Source organism: Desmodus rotundus, chromosome 11, assembly GCF_022682495.2.
Source record: "Desmodus rotundus isolate HL8 chromosome 11, HLdesRot8A.1, whole genome shotgun sequence".
NCBI lineage: Eukaryota > Metazoa > Chordata > Mammalia > Chiroptera > Phyllostomidae > Desmodus > Desmodus rotundus.
The window spans coordinates 35322599-35342088 of record NC_071397.1 but is presented as its reverse complement, the minus strand read 5'-3'; the positions used below and the strand labels follow the sequence as shown (position 1 = coordinate 35342088).

General features: G+C 35.5%; 1 protein-coding gene across 1 annotated transcript in view; it reads right to left on the bottom strand.

Annotated features, from left to right (window-relative positions):
* Positions 1 to 539: 539 nt before the first annotated feature.
* MEI4 (meiotic double-stranded break formation protein 4) overlaps positions 540 to 19490 on the bottom strand; it is a 144434-nt gene continuing 125483 nt past the window's right edge. Inside the window, exon 4 of the mRNA XM_024576656.3 lies at positions 540 to 862. Coding sequence (XP_024432424.2) covers positions 593 to 862 — 270 coding nt within the window. The 3' untranslated portion in view covers positions 540 to 592. The remainder of the gene's footprint in view (positions 863 to 19490) is intronic.

Below are 19490 nucleotides of genomic sequence, written 5' to 3'. Positions count from 1 at the left end.
AAACTTTTTCTTGAAAAAACAAACAGAACACTTAAACAACTAATTAGTACTTGCAAAAGGACTTGACAGATATGTTGATTATATAAAGTTAAAGGCAATTACCTTTATGATGTTAAAAATTTTATTCCTCCTACACGAGTCCTGTCTAAGATGACAGACAATGATGTAAGTGAAATTATTAAGAAAAAGTTCTAAAAATCTAATTTACCACCACTTATTTTTAAATACTGTATAAAGTAATAAAGCTTTAACATCTCTTCCATTACCTTTTAGTATTTATTACATGGACATATTTTAAAATGTATGTACCTTTTATGATATACACAATTAATGGTCCACTTTAGAGAATACTAGACATATATTGAGTACCACTGTAAGGTACAGTTACATGGGAATATGGCTGATTCTGGCAGATTACAGTATAGAAATATGACTCATAATGTTTTATACACAAGTTAAGGCTATTAAATTTAATTTATGATTATATTTAGAGATCCATTTAAAATGCTCATTTAAAATATTTTTGAAAATCTTTTAAGTAGAAGATCTTGATATATTCAACTTTAGTATGCTTCCGATTTTTGGTAAACAGCTAAGGAAGTGAGTTATTTTCAACAGTTTTTATTTCTATGGAGTTCAATAGTATGCCTAATCTCCATAAATAAAAAGTAAGTAAAGGAAATGTATCAGTGAGTTGGCAAATAGCTTCATCATGCTTCTGAAGAAATTTCTGGATTTCCTGGTTATCATGCCCCATATCTGAAGTGTTGCCTTCTTCATTTTCTTTTTGAAGAAGCTGCTCCAGAACCCAGAAGAGGGAGAATATATTTTCATAGCGTGTCACATCATAATTGGCTTGCTCCTACAAATAAACAACAAACTTCTTTAAAAGAATATTGGTTATAGCTCAGCATAGAAAAAAGCCAAGTAAAGAGATTAAATTTTCACATAAAAATAAATGCAGTGGACCCTTGAACGATCCAGGTGTTAGGGGACTGACACCACCTATACAGTTGAAAATGCACATGTAACTTGTGACTCCCCCAAAACTTAAGTTGTCCCTTGGTATCCACGGGGATTGGATTCAGGATGCTGAGTGGGTACAAAATCTGCAAATGCTCAAGTCCCCTGTGTAAAATGGTGTAGATTAATGCAGAGTCATCCCTCTGCATCAGCAAACTCCCAGCCATAGATAGGAAACAGTACAGGTATTCAATGAAAAACAATCTGTGTACAAGTATACCCACACAGTTCAAACCCATGTTGTTCACGGGTCAACTATATCTGACTTAACACCTTCTGTCTTCTTGTTCCTTTGGGATGGGAGAGGGGAGAGAACAAAGGAGAACATTTCTTTTTTTCAAAAACTCCAATCTTGAATTGCTTTTTTCTCTTGAAGGTTTACAAAGCTCCAGGTTCTTTCTCTGCATTACTGCTACAACTCATTACTCAGATGATTCTGAGAATACTTGGCATAGAGTCTTACACATACCAAGACCTGTGTGTAATTTCAACATTTCATCAAAGAATTCCAATTAATGATACTCCTGCTGATAAGAGGATTTTTAGGAAAAGGATTTTAGGAGCATGTTTCACTGTACAACTCAGTCTTAGAGCAGTTAGTTATGTATGATCTGCAAGCAACCAGACCTGATCACATCCTGCATCTACACAAATCAGGAAGTAATAGAGTTAAACTGTGGAATCAGATACACGGTCATAAGGAAAATGTATCTTGTAGAAGTTGTTATTTGGTCAAGATGGCTGAAGGTGAGACGAGTCAAAGGATGGGCAACGGAAAGTATAACATGAGGGAATACAGGAATCAGTGTAAAGATATAAACTGACTTTATCATTTGTTTTTTAAGAAATGTGTTGAAAACATTCACCAAATCTATGCACTGTGGTAATACATGAACAAAGAAACATTCAGTCACTCATTCACTTATTTATTTATACTCACTGGAAGACATCCTTATTGATTTTAGAGAGGGGAAAGGAAGGAAAGAGAGGAGAGAAACATCAATTGGTTGCCTCTTGTATGTGCCCCAACTGGGGATGGAACCTATAACCTAGGCATGTGCCCTGACTGGGAATCAAACCTGAGACCTTTCAGTTTATGGGGTGACATTCCATCCCAGCCAGGGTGAGAAACATTCTTGTACGGCCAGAGGAATGTATTAAATAAGGTTGTCTAATAGACAGAGTCAAATATATGCAGATAATTAATACTTTTTTTCAACTTTAAATCTAATAAAAATATAAAAACAGGAAACTGCAGATCAGTTTCATTCATGAGTATATACATTTCCAAGTTTATGAATATAGACACAGGATTCCAAACAATTACACTTAATCCAACAATATAATCAAGTAGAGGGTATTTTTTAGGTGATTATATAATAGGAATTCTATCAATATAATTCAACGTATCAACAAATTTAAAGTTAAAAACTATATGAACATGCCAATAGGTGCTGAAAAGATTTTTTTTCCGTTAGAGTTTACATTTAATATTATCTTGCATTAGTTTCAGGTATACAGAATAATGGTTAGACAGTCATATGCAGAGTGTTCCACCCCTATTATTTCCAGTACCCAACTGGCACCATACACAGTTATTACAATATTATTGACTGTAATCCCTAAGTTACATTTTACATTCTCACGACTATTCTATAACTACCAATTTGTACTTCTTAATCCCTTCAGCTTTTTCACCCAGCCCCCCAACCCCCACCCCTTTGGCAACCACCAGTCTGTTCTCTGTGTCTGTAAGTCTCTGTTTTATTTATTTGTTATATATAGTGAAACCATATGGTATTTGTCTTTCTCTGACTTATTTCCTTAGCATATACCCTGTAGGTCCATCCATGCTGTTACAAATATTTTGTTCATTTTTATGGCCAAGTAATATTCCGTTGTATATATGTACCCCCTCTTTTTTATCCACTTGTTTACTAATGGGCACTTTGGTTGCTTAAGGATATAGGTATTCCTTTGAATTAATGTTTTGAGTTTCTTTGGATATATACCCAGAAGTGGGATTGCTATGTCATAAGGTGGTTGGTTCCATTTTTAATTATTTTGGAAAAGCTCCATACTGTTTTCCACAGTGGCTGCACCAGTCTGCATTTCCACCCAGAATACACAAGTGTTCCCTTTTCTCCACATCCTCGCCAGCACCTGTTGTTTGTTGTTTTATTGATGATAGCCATTCTGACAGGTGTGAGATGATATATCATTGTGGTTTTAATTTGTGAATTTGAGCATCTTTTCATACGTCTATAGGTCATTTGTATGTCCTTTTTGGAGAGGCAGATCCTTTGTCCACTTTTTAAAATTGGATTGTTTGGTTTTATTTTGGTGTTGAGTTGTATGAGTTCTTTATAAATTCTGGATATTACACCCTTATCAGATGATCAATGGCAAATATGTTCTCCCATTCAGTGGGTTGTCTTTTCATTTTGTTGATCATTTCTTTTGCTGTGCAAAAACTTTTTAGTTTGATGTAGCCCCACTTGTTGATTTTTCCTTTTGTTGCCTTTGCTTTTGGGGCAAATTCAAAAAATAATTGCCAAGACAAATGTCAAAGAGCTTACTTCCTATCCCTTCTTCTAGTTTTATGATTTTTGGGTCTTACATTCAATACTTCAATTAATTCTGAGTTAATTTCTGTCTGTGGTGTAAGATAGGGGTCCAGTTTCATTCTTTGCCATGTTACTGTCCAGTTTTCCCAATACCACTTATTGAAGAGACTCTTTTCCCCACTGAATATACTTGGCTCTACTGTCATAAACTAGTTGAATCATATATGAGTGAGTTGATTTCTGGAGTCTCTATTTGGTTGCATTGATCTATGAGTCTGTTTTAATGACAATAGCATGCTATTTTGATTACTGTAACTTTGTAATATAGTTTGAAATGTTAAAGCATGTTGCTTCTAGCTTTGTTTTTTCTCAGGACTGCTTTGATTATTCAGGGTCTTTTATGGTTCCACACAAATTTTAATATTGTTTTATTTGATACTTTCTTTAAAAGTGCTTATAATAATAACTACTTCTTCAACTGTACTGTACCTCACACTCCTACTAATTGGACTACACATTATTAGATGATTACACCTAATATCTATATGCTCATACCCTTGATCTGAAATATACTCTTATCATCAACCTCTTAGTACCAGGTCCGTGGTCAGCATCCAGTGCCCAACAAAGGTGCCATGTATCCATCAAGCATTTCTGGATCCCACCATTTTTGTAGATATAAATTATTTACCTCATATTATGGTTCATTATATATTTGTTTTATTGTCTGTTTAGACTATAAACATGTTGAGAAAAGCCGATGTGTTCCTGTCTCTACAGTTTCTGTAATTTCTAGAAGAATGTCTTGTTTTTGATAAATGTCAATATACACTTCTTGTTTGAATTTAATGAGAATTGTAGTAATTTAAAAGGTACAATCGTACTCTAGACATATGCAGTAGTGCCTCCTTATTCACAAATTTGTTTCCCACAGTTTCAGTTATATATATGGTTTAATACTATCCACAGTATCAAGCATCACTGGGGGTCTTGAAACATCTCTCTCACAGAGAAGGGGTAGACTACTGTAATGGTTATGACCTGAAGGACTGTCAGTGGCATTTTTCAATGAAAAAAACTTCTCAATGCTTTCTTTATTCCAAACTAAAACAAGTCACAGTATGTGTTTAACCTAATCATGTGAACAATATTTACATATTTTTAAGCCTGTTCAGTAATGACCATGAATACTCCAAGTTCTTGTATGAGTTAATAGATAATTCTTCTTGGAACTATTATTATAAACATATATTTATTTAGACATTAACAGAAATTAGGTAGTAGTACTTAATGCAAATTCTATAGCTAAAAGGTAAATTTACTTCATCTACTTTGAAGCTTTAACTACAATAGGGGACAGTACTTTATCATGACAATAATAGGTAGGATGGTGCAAATGATTTTAGGGCTCACTTCTATTGATACTAGCTATATATTTAAGTACAATATTTTCTTATTGGGCCCTTGAAATACATTGGCATTTTGTGACCCAAATGATTACTCTGTTTTGAAGATATTTAGATTAATTTTTAGTTAAACATGGTTTCCATGTATAACATTTTTAAGAATGGTTAACAATTGCCAAGTGTGCTTGTCAGAGCAGGGAGAAGTTCTCCTCCCTGATAAAGGCCATCACATCCTGGGCAATTTCAGGGCAAGTGTGCAAAGCAGGCCGAGTGTGTTTTGGTACTTTCCATTTGCTTTCAGAATCTCACTCCGGGCGTGTTTAGCTCTGCTTCCAGATGGCCTGGCGTCCCCACTGTAGTGTCCCATTTCTCCAAGTTGTTTTGGACTTTGCTTCTTACTTTTATCAGAATTTATCTGTCCTGGGTTCCACTTCTGTCCTGAATGCCTATTCTCCTAATAAATAATTGGATAAACTCTTTTGGTCCAACATATTAACAGCTCATAGACTATTAATTTTAAACTAACTCCTCTTTTTAGGGACAGTAAGCACTTAACTCATGTGCCTTAGCAGCCCTCCCTCTCCACATGACTGAAGTGCATGTCTGTGGGGGAGGTCTTTCCTATAGTTACCACATATCCTCACACTGGCAGCTGCCTGCTGTGCTTAATCATATGATCAGATACTTTCAGAATTAGCTGAATAAAAACTAAAATAAATGGCATTAAGATGATAGCTGATAAATACACTTCTATATTTTGGTGATTTTTACCTTCTCAGTGTCACATTGTTAGAAAGTACCAAACACGAGTGGAACATACCCATCTGGAAAATACCCAGGTGTTTTGCCTTAATACCCTGCGGGGAAGACTGAATGAACCTCAGCATAGAAGCCAGGTGGCTGCGTGTATCTGATATAGTGCTATCGGTTTATCTCACTATCTAGGTCTTTTGAAATTGAAGGAGCCTCGAGAGGAAGCTTCTATAGTCCCATGACTATTTTTTATTACCTAATCCATTTTGTGTAACAGGGACCTTAAGAAGAGGAAATACTTTACTGGTAGAAAAATCACCAGCTATTTTTGTAGAACATCTTTAGAATTAAAATGTTTTTACTTTTATGTTTCCATTCCTGAGCTGGGCTTCAGAAAGTCTAAGTGCACAAATATTTTTTAAATGGTGAAAAAATATTATTATTTCTTTACCAGCTGCTAAATTTCAATTGAAAACTTTGATTCTGAAGTTAAGGCTACAGACATATAATGCCAGTTTCTTAATTACTTTTTAGTTGGAATTCAGTCAAGGTTAGCTAGACATTTTTGTAAAGAGTTACTATCCTTGAAGCAGACACTGCTAGTTGCTTACCTCATACCCATTTTCCCCTCCTTTTTCATCTACTAACCCGTTTTCATTTCAGGATAATAATGGAGCAACTAAAAATGTCCATTTTCTAGTCTCCCTTAAGGCTAAGGCTGGTCAAAAAGAGACGTAAATATAAGTAACGAGGTGGGTTTCTAAGAAAGCTCTTTAAGAGCAGGCAAAATCTGGTAGAATGCACATTTTGCCTTCCCTCTTCATCATTTTTCCTGCTTGGAGATACAGATGAAGTGCCTGCAAGTAGAAAAGTCATCTTGTGAGCATGGGGATGAGGGCCACCCATGGACCGACAGAAAGGGCCAGATTCTGGAAGGCACGGTACAGCTCCATACACCCACACTGGGAGGCTGTACTTTCCTGCACTATGTTGGGGTTCCCTTCCTCTACTTTAGTCATTTAAAACTGGAAACTTGAGCCTTTACCTAGGCAGGAAGGGAACTCTTTAAAGTTCAGTAGCATTGGACAGGTGCTGCCCTGTGGTCTCTGCTGTGCAGAGGAGAGTGAAGGTAAAGGAATGGGAACAGTCATGTTCCTTGCTGGCAGACAATGTAACACAAGGTGCTGCGCAGTGGAGGTGTGGCTCACAGTTTGGATGTTTGTATTTAATGCTGAAAAAATATGAGGATGACAGTTCATTAAATTCAACAGTTTGATCATTTACATGTGCCGGCCCAGGGCATGCGGCGGTGAAGTCTGACACTTTCAGAAATAAGCATGCTCCTACAGGAGGGGTGAAACCAGAATGCAACATTTTTTGTATTTCTACAAACTCAAGAGGCGAAGGAAAACTGGATCACTGCAGAGCAGAAAATCAAGTCAAAGAGTGTAGGCACATAACCTAATGTTAACTTCAGCGATCGGGAAATATACCTTTGGCTCAGTATCCTACATGTCAGATTTAATTAATAGGAGCAACAAGTAGTATCAACTAAAATTAGTAGTCTTGAAAAGAATGAATTCAACACAATACTTTAAAGGAAAAGGTCCACTGTCACCATAATAATTAAATGAGAAAAGTACCCCTGAATTTTAAAAACTTAGCCTTTTTTACCTAGTAGAGGCAAAGGCAGCAAATTTCAGTCAAGGAAACAAGGAGGATGAAGCACACTCTCTATCAGCAGTTTGCTATGCAGCCTGAAGGTTCTGACGCCCTGGAGAAAGCACTTGACGAGCTGACAAGTAATCAGGGGCTTAGCTAGGGTCCAAGCACAATACTGCATACGGTCATGCCAGCACCAGTGCTTGAGAGCACAGCAGGAGAGCCACATGCACATTACATCTAATGTAGTGTGTTATATGTGCATGTGTAAAAATATATAAATCATATATTTGAATATACCTATAATAATGTATTTAGTATTATAGATACCTATAATACATATTTATATTCTATTAGTTATGTTATATATTATAGATATCTATAACTAAACATTATGTAATTATAATGTATATAATGTCTAATGTATCTATAATTATACATTATAATGTATATGTGTATAATGTATCTATAATGATACATTATATCATTATAGATTAATGCATCTATAATTGTACGTTATAGATATCTATAATTATATATGCATGTATAATAATTATATATTCTATAATATATAAATGTGTGTATAAATATATAAAATCAATGAACTTATGTTTGTAAATGAAACACAAATTCATTTCAGACTATGTTTCCTACAAAGATTGTTACCATATCTTTTTCCTCTCTCTGCAGCCTGGGTGTCAGACCCATGCTAAGGAAGTATAAGGCAAAAGGCTGATCGGAACAGAGGGTAGTTAGTTAATTAGGGGAGATTTCGGAGAGATGACTTGTGAGCCATTGCTCAAAGAGAGTGAGGGGTATAGATTGATGAATCATCTTTTGCAAAGTGCCAGGCAAGAAAGAATAAAAAGGACTCAATGGGTATTAATCTATTTTGCCTTATACAGATAGTGGCATAGTTATCTGCCTTAAATGTTGGATCCTGGACATTGGTTCTGAGGGGCTTATGTCTAATTTGTGGGGTAACTTAGGTGAAAAGTTCTGAACTCTTGAAACTACTAACATTTGAGATCTTGATATTTTGCCTTGTGTCTTATAGGAAATAGTTCAAGTATGCAAGATTTGTACATAAAAATATTCATGACAGGAATGTATATAACTATGGATTTTAAAAATCTGTAATGAGCCTTGTTTAAAAAGGATGATTTTTCTCATTAACCAGTTTTACCTACTTTTTTCAAATTTGTTTTTTAAGGCTGAATTTATATAATAAGGTAATAGCAAAATGAGCATACTGGAAAAAAAAAAGGGCTATAGTGGAAGAGGAGTTTGGACAAGAATCACTGAGAGTGAGAGGATGATTTGTATGTTTGACAAAAATAGACACCAAGTCTTCAGCAAGAACAGATGTGGCAGAGGCTCTTGCTGGTTGAGATCTTTGAGAAAACAGAATCTTACTGAGCAAGGTTTTTTGTAAAGGCAGGCCATCTATTGAACACATATTCATGGCTTATTAAATCCAGCTGGCCATTTACTAGTTATGTGACCTGGGCAAGTTATTTGAACCTCACAAATCTCAGTTTCCTCATCTAAAACTTATAAATAATAAGAGTAACTCCTCTGTTGGATTGTTGAGATGATTACATGAAATCATATATTTAAAATGTAGCACAGGAGCATAGATTTTTCAACAAGTATTATCTATTATCATCATAATCATCATTGTTAAGTTTTTACCCAAAGTGAAAAAGACCCTTATCTATAAGGTACTTTGCACGTAGATGAAGGCTACTGGTATTTTTCAAGTACTATACTGCGGTCAATTACTGGATGCATCTCAAGCTGTATCAAGAACCTGAGGCGGCATCTTTATCTGCTTTCCTCTATCGAGAAAATCTTTCATAGACAGTAGTAATCTAGCAGAGAATTCCTTTTGGCTTAAAAGAGCGGTACTGAGGAACCTAAATGCGAGGTGATTATTTTAAAGCCTTTCTGATATTTCTGTAGAAGGCCCTACAGGATATGAACATCTGCAAAAAGGTCCATTCAGCCCAATCCCCACCTCCAACCCCCTATGAAGACATGGTATTTAAAGAGCTAGCTTGATTCTCTTTTTAATGTTATATTCTCTAATTATCTGACTAGTGAGAGATGTATCGACTTATTCAAGCTCTATTCTAGAGGCCAGATGGTAAAAAATAGTTTCCGATTCCCAAATAATATGTCCTTTTGGTGACTAACTCAGTAATATCATAGATTAAATCCTAAGACTTTAAAATTTTGTTTGCACATTTCTCTAGGTATTCTGTTATTTGACTCCTACCTACCACTTTTTGGGTGGTCAGAATAGCATATTGGTGGGTATGATGATAAATGGATCCCACACTGATTTTAATTCTCGAATTTCTTTATATAAAGAATAGACAGTCCCTAATACATGGACATACCATTTCTCTGTCCGAACAGATCTCTTGAGCCAACTTTAAATAGCTTTACACTGCATCCCCAATTGCCTTCTCAGGGTCATTAATCCCACTAAGTAACTTTTTCACTATCTTACAGTACAATATTAAACTTGGTCTAAAGCTGGAAATCTCTTTAAAGTAGTTTTGACAAAGCAATGCAAACCAGACGATTTGGTTATTAACATAAGTCTATTAAGTAAAAAAAAAAAATAGGGCTCAGAGACTGGAATAAAAGTGGCTAAGTTCTTTAAGGACTAATTCTGCTGAGAGTACTCAGCACTTTAAAATTGTATGTTTCTGCCTGCCTTGCCCTCCTCTCTCTCTCCCTTCTGTCCTATTACAAACATTTATTGAGTACCCTCATGTGCCATACCCTATAGTTAAGTGGTAGAGATACAGAGATGAATAGGACAGGATTCCTACTTTTATAAGAACTCCCAGCATGTGTCTAGGAAGACAAACAAGTAAATAAATTACAACAATGCAGAATGCATCCACTAAGAGCTGTAAAGGAACTCTAAAGAGAATTGAGTCATATGGTGAGAGAAGATGCTGAAGGGCAGAAAATGAGTTTAGTTGTGAATGATGATCCTTCAGGTTTGCTTGCTGTTAGATGGTATGACAGGATGTTTTTGGAGAGATGACTGGAAAATTATTGTCAGCATAGGTAAAACACCTCTTGGCTACTACCACAGGAGGCTCTGTCTCTGGTCAGTGGATAGGCATTGAAGCAAAGGAGAGGCAGAGTGCTTAAAGGCAGAGCAGGAAAGGTTATTACCAATCTCTGCAACAATTCACTCTGCAGAACACTCCAGCCTTCTCTAAGGCAGTGGAAACAAAATCTTAAAGAGTGTGATTGGTTCCATGAGGTCTGTAGTCACTTAAATGCTTGACACTCATCTTTCTGAAAGAAGGCACAGATAACAAGAGGAAACACGAAGTAGTATTCTTGAGAAAAAGAAATCAAAGCTGATGAAATACCTGGAATATAATACTGCAAACAGAGATCCAGATGGCCATTACTGATGAAAAACTAATGTCCAAATAGCCAGTGGGGGTAAAATCAACAAAAAAAATTCTTCTTTAGAACTCTTAATAAAAGATTATCCAAGGCAGCATGAAAACCTGCCCAACCAGGTAGAAGGCAAGAGCTAGAGCAGTATCAGTGACTGCCCAGCCAGGCAAAAGCTAGAAGGTAAAACAATTTCCTAGAGGCTGCTTAGCTAAGCTTTGGTAAATTTGCCTTAAGTAAGCAAGAAATGTATATATTTATTAGGAGCACTGGATCCAAAGCCTAAGATTAGTGACAACAAAGGGATGGGCTAAAAAGTGACCAGATCCTCTCCAATATTGTTTGGAAGTTGAAAGACAAATTTGATTGACCTCAGATAACCTCGTCATCTCCCAATGGCCAACTGAACAAGGTTGGGTTCACAGAAATTAAAAACCAATACTTCTGTCTCTTTTCCTTTCTGTTTTCAATATGTAACACTGCTACCTCAATGGAATCAGTCTATTAGAGTTTGCTATCAAAAGCTGAGTAAAACTGCATAACACAGAGTTTAGAAACAGAAAAGAAAAAAAAATTATCAACGTTTTATCTTGTTATTGAAATAGAGACTGGACCTAAAGCAAAGTGAATTATACATTTCTTGTGTTTTTAAAAAAAATCAATTGACCACCATCTCTCCTTTTTTAAGAAATCATATTTTTGAGATATTATTGACATACAGTCAAATTTGCCCTTTAATAAGCATTTAGTTTTATGAATTTGATAAATTACTTGTAGGAAGAATGTTATAGAAATAATCTGTTTTATTTTTTTAAAGTTTTTATTTATTTATTTTTAGGGAGTGGGGAAGGGAAGGAGAAAGAGAAACATCAAAGTAAGGTTGCCTCTCACACGCCCCCTACTGGGGACCTGGCCTGCAATACAGGCAAGTGTCCTGACGGAATCAAACCTGTGACCCTTTGGTTCGCTGGCTGGCACTCAATCCACTGAGTAACAGCAGGCAGGGAAATAATCTTTAAAACAAAAATCAATCCTCACCTGAGGATAAGATTATTGATTTTTTTTTTTTTTTACAGTGGTGGGGAGGAAGAGAAGGAGGGAGGTAAGGGGCAGGGGGAGAGATGTGAGAGAGAAACACAGACATAGATCCACTGCCTCCCATACACACCCTGACCAGGGACTGAACCTGCAACTTAGGTGTGTGCCCTGACTGAGGATCAAACTTGCAACTCTTTGGTGTACAGGATGATGCTCCAACTAAGGTACCCAGCCAGAAGATGATCATATGATTTTTATCCTTCATTTTATTAATCTGGTGTATCACACGGATTGATTTGCAGCTATTGAACTATCGTTTGTAAATCCTACTTGATCATGGTGTATAATCCTTTTAATGCATTTTTTGAATTTGGTTTGCTAATATGTTGTTGAGGGTTTTTACATCTATATTCATCAGGGATATATCTAAGAAAGTCACAAACTGTAAAGTAAATTTTTGTAAGATATTACTCTCACATTTCACACTTTGACAATCTCCCATCATACTATTTAATTAAATGCCCCTTGCTGTTTAAAACCCCTTTACTTCACTTGGATGTCTCTTTTCCAGCTCAGACCTTTTCAGCTAGAACTGAAAATGTGATAGGCAGTCTGGAAGGTAAACATTTATAACTAACAAAGGTGTTAGGAATGGGGAGCCATAAAGAACAGGTATGTATATGTGGGGGGACCCCCCAAAATGGAATTATCTTCTGGAGGGCAGGCTTCCCCTGCTAGGTGAGTGTTCTAGGATCTCATTTGTATCAATATATGAAATGGCATTGTTGTGAGAGGCTGTGTTTGGGTTCAGTGAATTTTTTTTGAAGACTTTCACTTTCATTTCATGGGAAATTTACAAGCGCACCTGCCCACACTAAGTGCTGAGTGTTTAGTAGTTTTTGACCAAAACCAAAAGGACCCCAGGCCCCACCCTCCCTATTCACCCAATCTCGCCCCAAATGACTATTTTTTTTTTCCCTGGATGAAAAATGTCCTCAAAGGGGAACGTTTTGCCCATATGGAAGAGGTGAAACAAACAGAAAAAATGACAAGCACTAAAAGGCATCAAAATCCATGAGTTCAAAAACTGCTTTGAATGGAAAAAATGTCTCAGTAGGTGTATTGCATCAAATGGAGAGTACTTTGAAGGTGACTGAAGTTTAAACATGTAAGAATAAATGCACAATTTTTTATAAATAAATTCCATTTTTTGGGTCCCCCCATAGAGTCAAATAGATATAACTACTTTTCTCATTAAAACCAAGGAGCAAAAAACTCCCTATAGGGAGAAATCTAACTAACTATGCATTTTATACTCATATTTTCCTACTAATTTGATCTAAGTAGTCAATTAAAATATCCAGTGAGTCAGATACAATTCATTAAAGAAAAAACCTTTAACATCCATTTGCAATGATTTTACATAAAATAAAATGTAAAAAAATTAGTGCACTTTGTTTAGTGTCATTTGCTAAACACTAAAGCTGGGAGGTTCTCCCAAAAGAAAGAGTTTTCTGATTGGAGGGGGTGGAAAAAAGTGCACACTATAATATGGCACTTAGAGACTCATAATTCATACTGAAATTTTGAGTTTCAGTAAATTAGCAAGTTTAATATGTAATTTGAGCATAGTATGTTTTTTATTTATTTATGGAGAATCAGTATTCTAAAGAACACACTGTTGACATTAATAAATGATAATAAATGGCCAACATAGGCATAAAGGACAGTAATGGAGTCATAGTTGTAAATAAATATCTAGCTATTTTCAAAGGAGAAAAAGATGGTATGGTTTCCTAGTGATCTGATATCAGCAAATGCATTTATTCCAAATAAATAATATATCATTACTGTGGGCTGCATATTTCATTTTAATGGAAAACTTCATCTAAAATCTACTTGATTTCCTATATGTAAAATGTAATGTTTTCTGATCCAGAGGCAAATGACCATTTCACCGAGGTGAACACCAAGTAAAGACGGTTTTCTCAACCTTTAACTGAGAAAAGTATACTATTTACAACATGATAGTTGTAAAATCAAAGGTGTAAGTATGTGTGTTCTAAAAGTTCTAAATTTGGCCTTTTGCATTATCAGAGAGAGTACCTAAAAAGTGGATTTAAAGAGGGTATAAAACAGATGACTGATTTGTAATTTGGTTGAATTTGAGCCTTGTGATTTGGCATTTTAACTGTGGTTAATATACATTTTTTTCTATATATAATATGAAAGAATTCAAAAATACATATTTCATGTCATCATTTTATAATTCTAAATGTTTGACTCAAGTGTAGAGACTAAAAAATGGGCAGATAGTACTCAAACTTTAAATATGTCTCCAGTATGTGAATATTAAACACTCATTTTGTTTAATATATTTAAGTATTTCCTATGAGGAAGTAATATATGCATATACATATTTTAAATATAAAAATGGTTTTGTTTTTTTTGGGTTAATTTGTTTTTTTTAGGTTACTCATGTTTAGGGAGATATAATAGCTTTGTTATGCCAAAGGAATACCCAGTCTCCTTAAGAAGTCTAGTCTCAGTATCACTGAAAAAATTTGGATTCTGATAGTTTTTAAAAGGTTAGCAATTTTAGAAATACTGAGCTCATTTACCACACAATCCTTTTGATATTTCCACCTTGAGTAAATGACTATGTGTTGCTTAACATATACATTCTCACACAGAAACCTGAAATATAAGCTAAATTTTAATAAGTCCAGATCTATACCCTTGTTATATTAGGTTAAACAATATCAAATTTTCTGTATTTGACAGTTTTGACCTACAAAATCAGAAATTTCATATGGCTCAATGTAATACTGTATATATCTCTATACCATAAATAAATAGAACAAATGAAACAACTAAACTCTGAACAAATATCTGTAAGTCATTTGAAATTAAAACATCTAGTATAAAACAAAGTGGCTACTTATTATTTAGCTGTCTAAGGGTCAGTGGTTAATTGCATGAAACTAACAAAAAGATTGCTACTTAAAGTTTTCACCATGTCTCTTAACAAGATTTGTATTATGATTACTTTTTCTGAAGACTTAGAAGCTCATCTTCTATTAATTGGGCATTTTAGCTGAATACCCATTTTAAATCAGGTACAATATTCCTCAGGGAAAGTGATGATTTATGATGGTTTATTTCCTATGATGATTTATTTATTGTTGAATGATTCCAGTTTGGAATATTGACAAGCAGTAGTATTTAATTTATTAATTCATTTTTGTCAGTTAAAAGTAGTTAGGCTTTAATGCAGGAGGTTACCTTCATTCATTCTAGATTTCTGTGTGTGTGTGTGTCTGTGTGGGATGCAAATAGCGAAACATATACAGAAGCCCATGACAGTCAGCTCTGCTCTGCCACAACAGTCACACCTGGGTTTGAGATTGGTCACTACGAAGAAATTATTTGATGCATTTTCTTGCTTATATGCTATATTAAATTTTACTTATTAAAATAAGGCTGTTAGTAAGTACTCTCATTCCATTTACTTCTCTCAGGTTCAACATATTATGACTTGATCACCTCTATTTTAAGGTCAATAGTATGCAATTTTCAGAAAATTCATATCAGGGATTATCTTTTCCAAGCAGTCATTTTGTTCTCACTTAAATCAATTTATTTTATTTTGTCTCAATGAGAATAAAAGAGTTTTGAGAGGAGAGAGAATCGTTCTCACATCTTCAGTGCCTTTTTCAGTGCTCCTTATCCAGGAAGTTTTCTAAAAAAAAAGGTGGCTGACTACTGGGTTTCTGGAGTACAGAATTTTTACCCTTTCCAAAACAAAACAGGAGAACAGACTGAGTCAACAGAACAGACTTCTTCCATCAGTCACAGAAACTGGTATTTTCAAAACACCCATTTTTCAAACAGTCAGAATTGACATTTCTGATAGTCAATATTTAAGCTGGTTATTCCAGTTTAAACTATTAGCTATCCAGTTGGATGTGTATGTGAGCTATAAAGGTCAGCAAACATAAGTGTGTGAGGAAATCTTCCTTTGTCAGCCACCATCACCTGGGTGACACTTAGGGAAAATGGATGGCATAATTTCTCTTCCTTCTGAAGACTGGCATTTCAACTGTCCAAAGATTACCTTCTGAAGTACTTGGTCATGGAAATTGGAACAATGCTATCTGTTAATGGGCTCATACCAACATAACCTGGAAGGATCATACAAGACTATAAGAAAATATAATTGTAATATTTTCCTGTTCATAGTGCGATTACATTTTACTTGATAATATTTGAAAATTTCACTCTGCATTTCCCTCTTTTATATTCCTTCTTTCCTTCCCCTTCCTCCATTTCACATGTTTTCTATTTTTCTCAGTCACTGGGACATTTTGCCATTGGAGTTGTTACGGTATTTGTTCATATTTTTCTACATCATGATGATTTATATTTTTAATAGCTTTAACTGATCAACAAACAGATGTCTTGGCAGCAACATTGTGGGTTTCCTATTATTGGACTTTCTATGAGGAGAGATGACATTTAAGGGAAGGCACAAGAAACTAATGTTTTTTCAGTACCAACTGTGGTTGAGGCACAGTGCTAGGCCTTAAGACATATGACTTCTTATTTAGAGCACAATGGGTTAGGTGGCAGTACTATCGCTATTTTATAAAGAACAGTGAAGCTGGGCTGCATCGTGATGGAGCTGTGATTCTCTCCAGATCTCTGTGGCCCAAAGCCTGTGTTCTTTCTTATTCTAAATTTCAGTATCTTGTGGTGTGACCTTGGAGAAGTCAGTTATGTATTGATTTATATCAGTATATGCCAGAAGAAGGATTTTATGTAAATAAATCTAATCTCTCTGGATTATACTTTCTTTGTCAAAAATGAGAATTTTAATTCAGTATTTCCTTGAATACTATGGTTTGGTAACTTCCAAATGGGCTAGAGCTCCCCTAAAATGCCCGGATTAAGTGACATATGTATCTCTCACACTGTATGATATGCAGTTGACCACTAAATATGTATTCAACAATGTATTCAAAGAACTCTCAATTCTTTGCACGTTGCTAAATTATTCAATTCTGTTGCTACAGAATTGTATTAGGATGTTTATGCAGCACGAAGTAATATGGAAGAATATTAATTCAGTGCGTATTATTAAAGACAGAAATCCCTTTTCAAAATTCTGAATTTCTGATGTTTTGAAGTATGACAAATCACTGCTAGTAGCTAAAAATTCTCTGTCTAGTTCACACACCTTTTGCAATGTTTGTTTTCACAATTTGAGAGACTTATAGTATGCCTTAAAGGATCTTACATCTTTTAAAGTCACGTCAAGTATAGCAAAAAGCTGAAGCCGTTGTTAAACTAGCCTTCAATCACAAATAGTTGTTTTACACTTACCATAGTCATTTATTCATGGAATCATTCATTCACATATTCCCTAACTGCCTACAATATGCCACACAAAATGTTGGGTCTCTATGAACTCGTGAATCAAAAAGGTATAAGGTATGCCTGAAAAGGAGTTTAAAGTCTAGTAAAGGAAAAAGGTAATAAACAAGTAACATCCCTTAGCCCCTGCCACACACACACAGTGATGAGCACTATGAGGAAAACTAATGGAATTCTGTGATGATCAAATGAGGGGATGGGCAGCTACCCATGATTGGATCATTAGGGGAGTCCAGAGCCCACAGAGGAGCCACCTTTGTGAAGAGAAGTGACCAACGCTCCAGGGCAGAGGGAATAACATGAATCGGGATGGATGACTGGGTCCTTGTATACACTTGGACCAGCCGAACTCTCACCCTTTAGCCATGACCCTTCAGCTTTTGAAATAAACAACCTGAAAATAGGCAAGCCCATCTACCTTCCTGCCGTCTTCAGGGCTCACAAAAGACAATTTTTGCCTACCTGCACAAACATTTCTCCTGAGAATAACTGCTTATGTCATGTTGTGACATGTCTACCTAAATCTATAAAGTTCAGTTGAATTTAAAATGAATATATTCTACAGCATAATTTTATTTTCTCAAGTACTATTTTTAAATGGACTTATGGTTCTTTCTTTTTTTTTCTTTGTAATAGGAAAAAAAGCATCCAGTCCTAGGATTGGCTGTAAGGTATGTAAATCCTGCAACCCACCTCCAGCTGTAAAATTCTATGATGATCAAAAAACAAGGTAAATCTCTTGTTTGAATGTTAAGGAATCCAACTCATGATGCTAAATATACAAATTATGAAAATACATGTAGGGAATGTATTATCATTACTGTAGAACTTCTCTTTAACATAATTTATAGACACTTGCCAAAAAAATGCTAAATTAACTGATGAAATCTCCCTCAACCTGAACCTATAGTTTGGAACCTAATCTGAAACAACTGTACTACAGTAATTAGTTTAAATGAAAAAACTAGTTTCAATAATTATCAGAAAATAATATGATGAAATGTTACATATAAAATCCAAGACATTTAAAAAAATACTTTATTGTTTTTCAATTACAGTTGTCTGCATTTTCTCCCCACCACTCTCCCCTACCCCAGCCAAACCCACCTCCCTTCCTTGCTTCTACCCACCCCCTTGTTTTGTCCATGTGTCCTTTATAGTAGTTCCTGAAAATCCTTATCCCCACTGTCCCCTCCCGCCTCCCCTCTGGCTATTGTTAGATTTTTCTTAACTTCAATGTCTCTGGTTATATTTTGTTTGCTTTTTTCTCTTGTTGATTAGGTTCCAGTTAAAGGTGAGATCATATGGTATTTGTCCCTCACCGCCTGGCTTATTTCACTTAGCATAATGCTCTCCAGTTCCATCCATGCTGTTGCAAAGGGTAGGAGCTCCTTCTTTCTCTCTGCTGCGTAGAATTCCACTGTGTAAATGTACCATCGTTTTTTGATCTACTCATTTGCTGATGGGCACTTAGGCTGCTTCCAGCACTTGGCTATTGTAAATTATGCTGCTATTGGGGTGCATAGGTTCTTTTGGATTGGTGTTTCAGGGCTCCTAGGGCATAATCTCAGCAGTGGAATTGCTGGGTCAAAGGGCAGTTCCATTTTTAGTTTTCTAAGGAAATTCCATACTGTCTTCCACAGTGGCCTCACCAGTCTGCATTCCCACCAACAATGCACTAGGGTTCCCTTTTCTCCGCATCCTCTCCAACACTTGTTTGTTGATTTGTTTATGATGGCCACTCTTACTGGTGTGAGATGGTATCTCACTGATTTTAATTTGCATCTCTCTGATGGCTAGTGATGCTGAGCATCTTTTCATGTCTCTGGGCCCTCTGTAAGTCCTCCTTGGAGAAGTGTCTAGACATATTTATTTTAGAAACTACACTTCTTTGATATAAAATAACTTTTAATAATGAAACTATCTGATGAAAACCAGCATTTCACAGCTTTACTCAGAGTGTAATTACAGTTTTGCTACTTCTGTAACACTGATGTTTGTAAACAGTGTGAATGGCATGTAATTATCTGTTTTCTCCTAATACTGTGTCTGAGCCTCTCTGTTAAATGGCTAACAGTCATTCCAGAATTAAACAAAGTCAAATTAAAGCTACATCCATTTAACTTTACAGTCTGGACATATCACTGTATGAAATAAAGTGACATTCAGC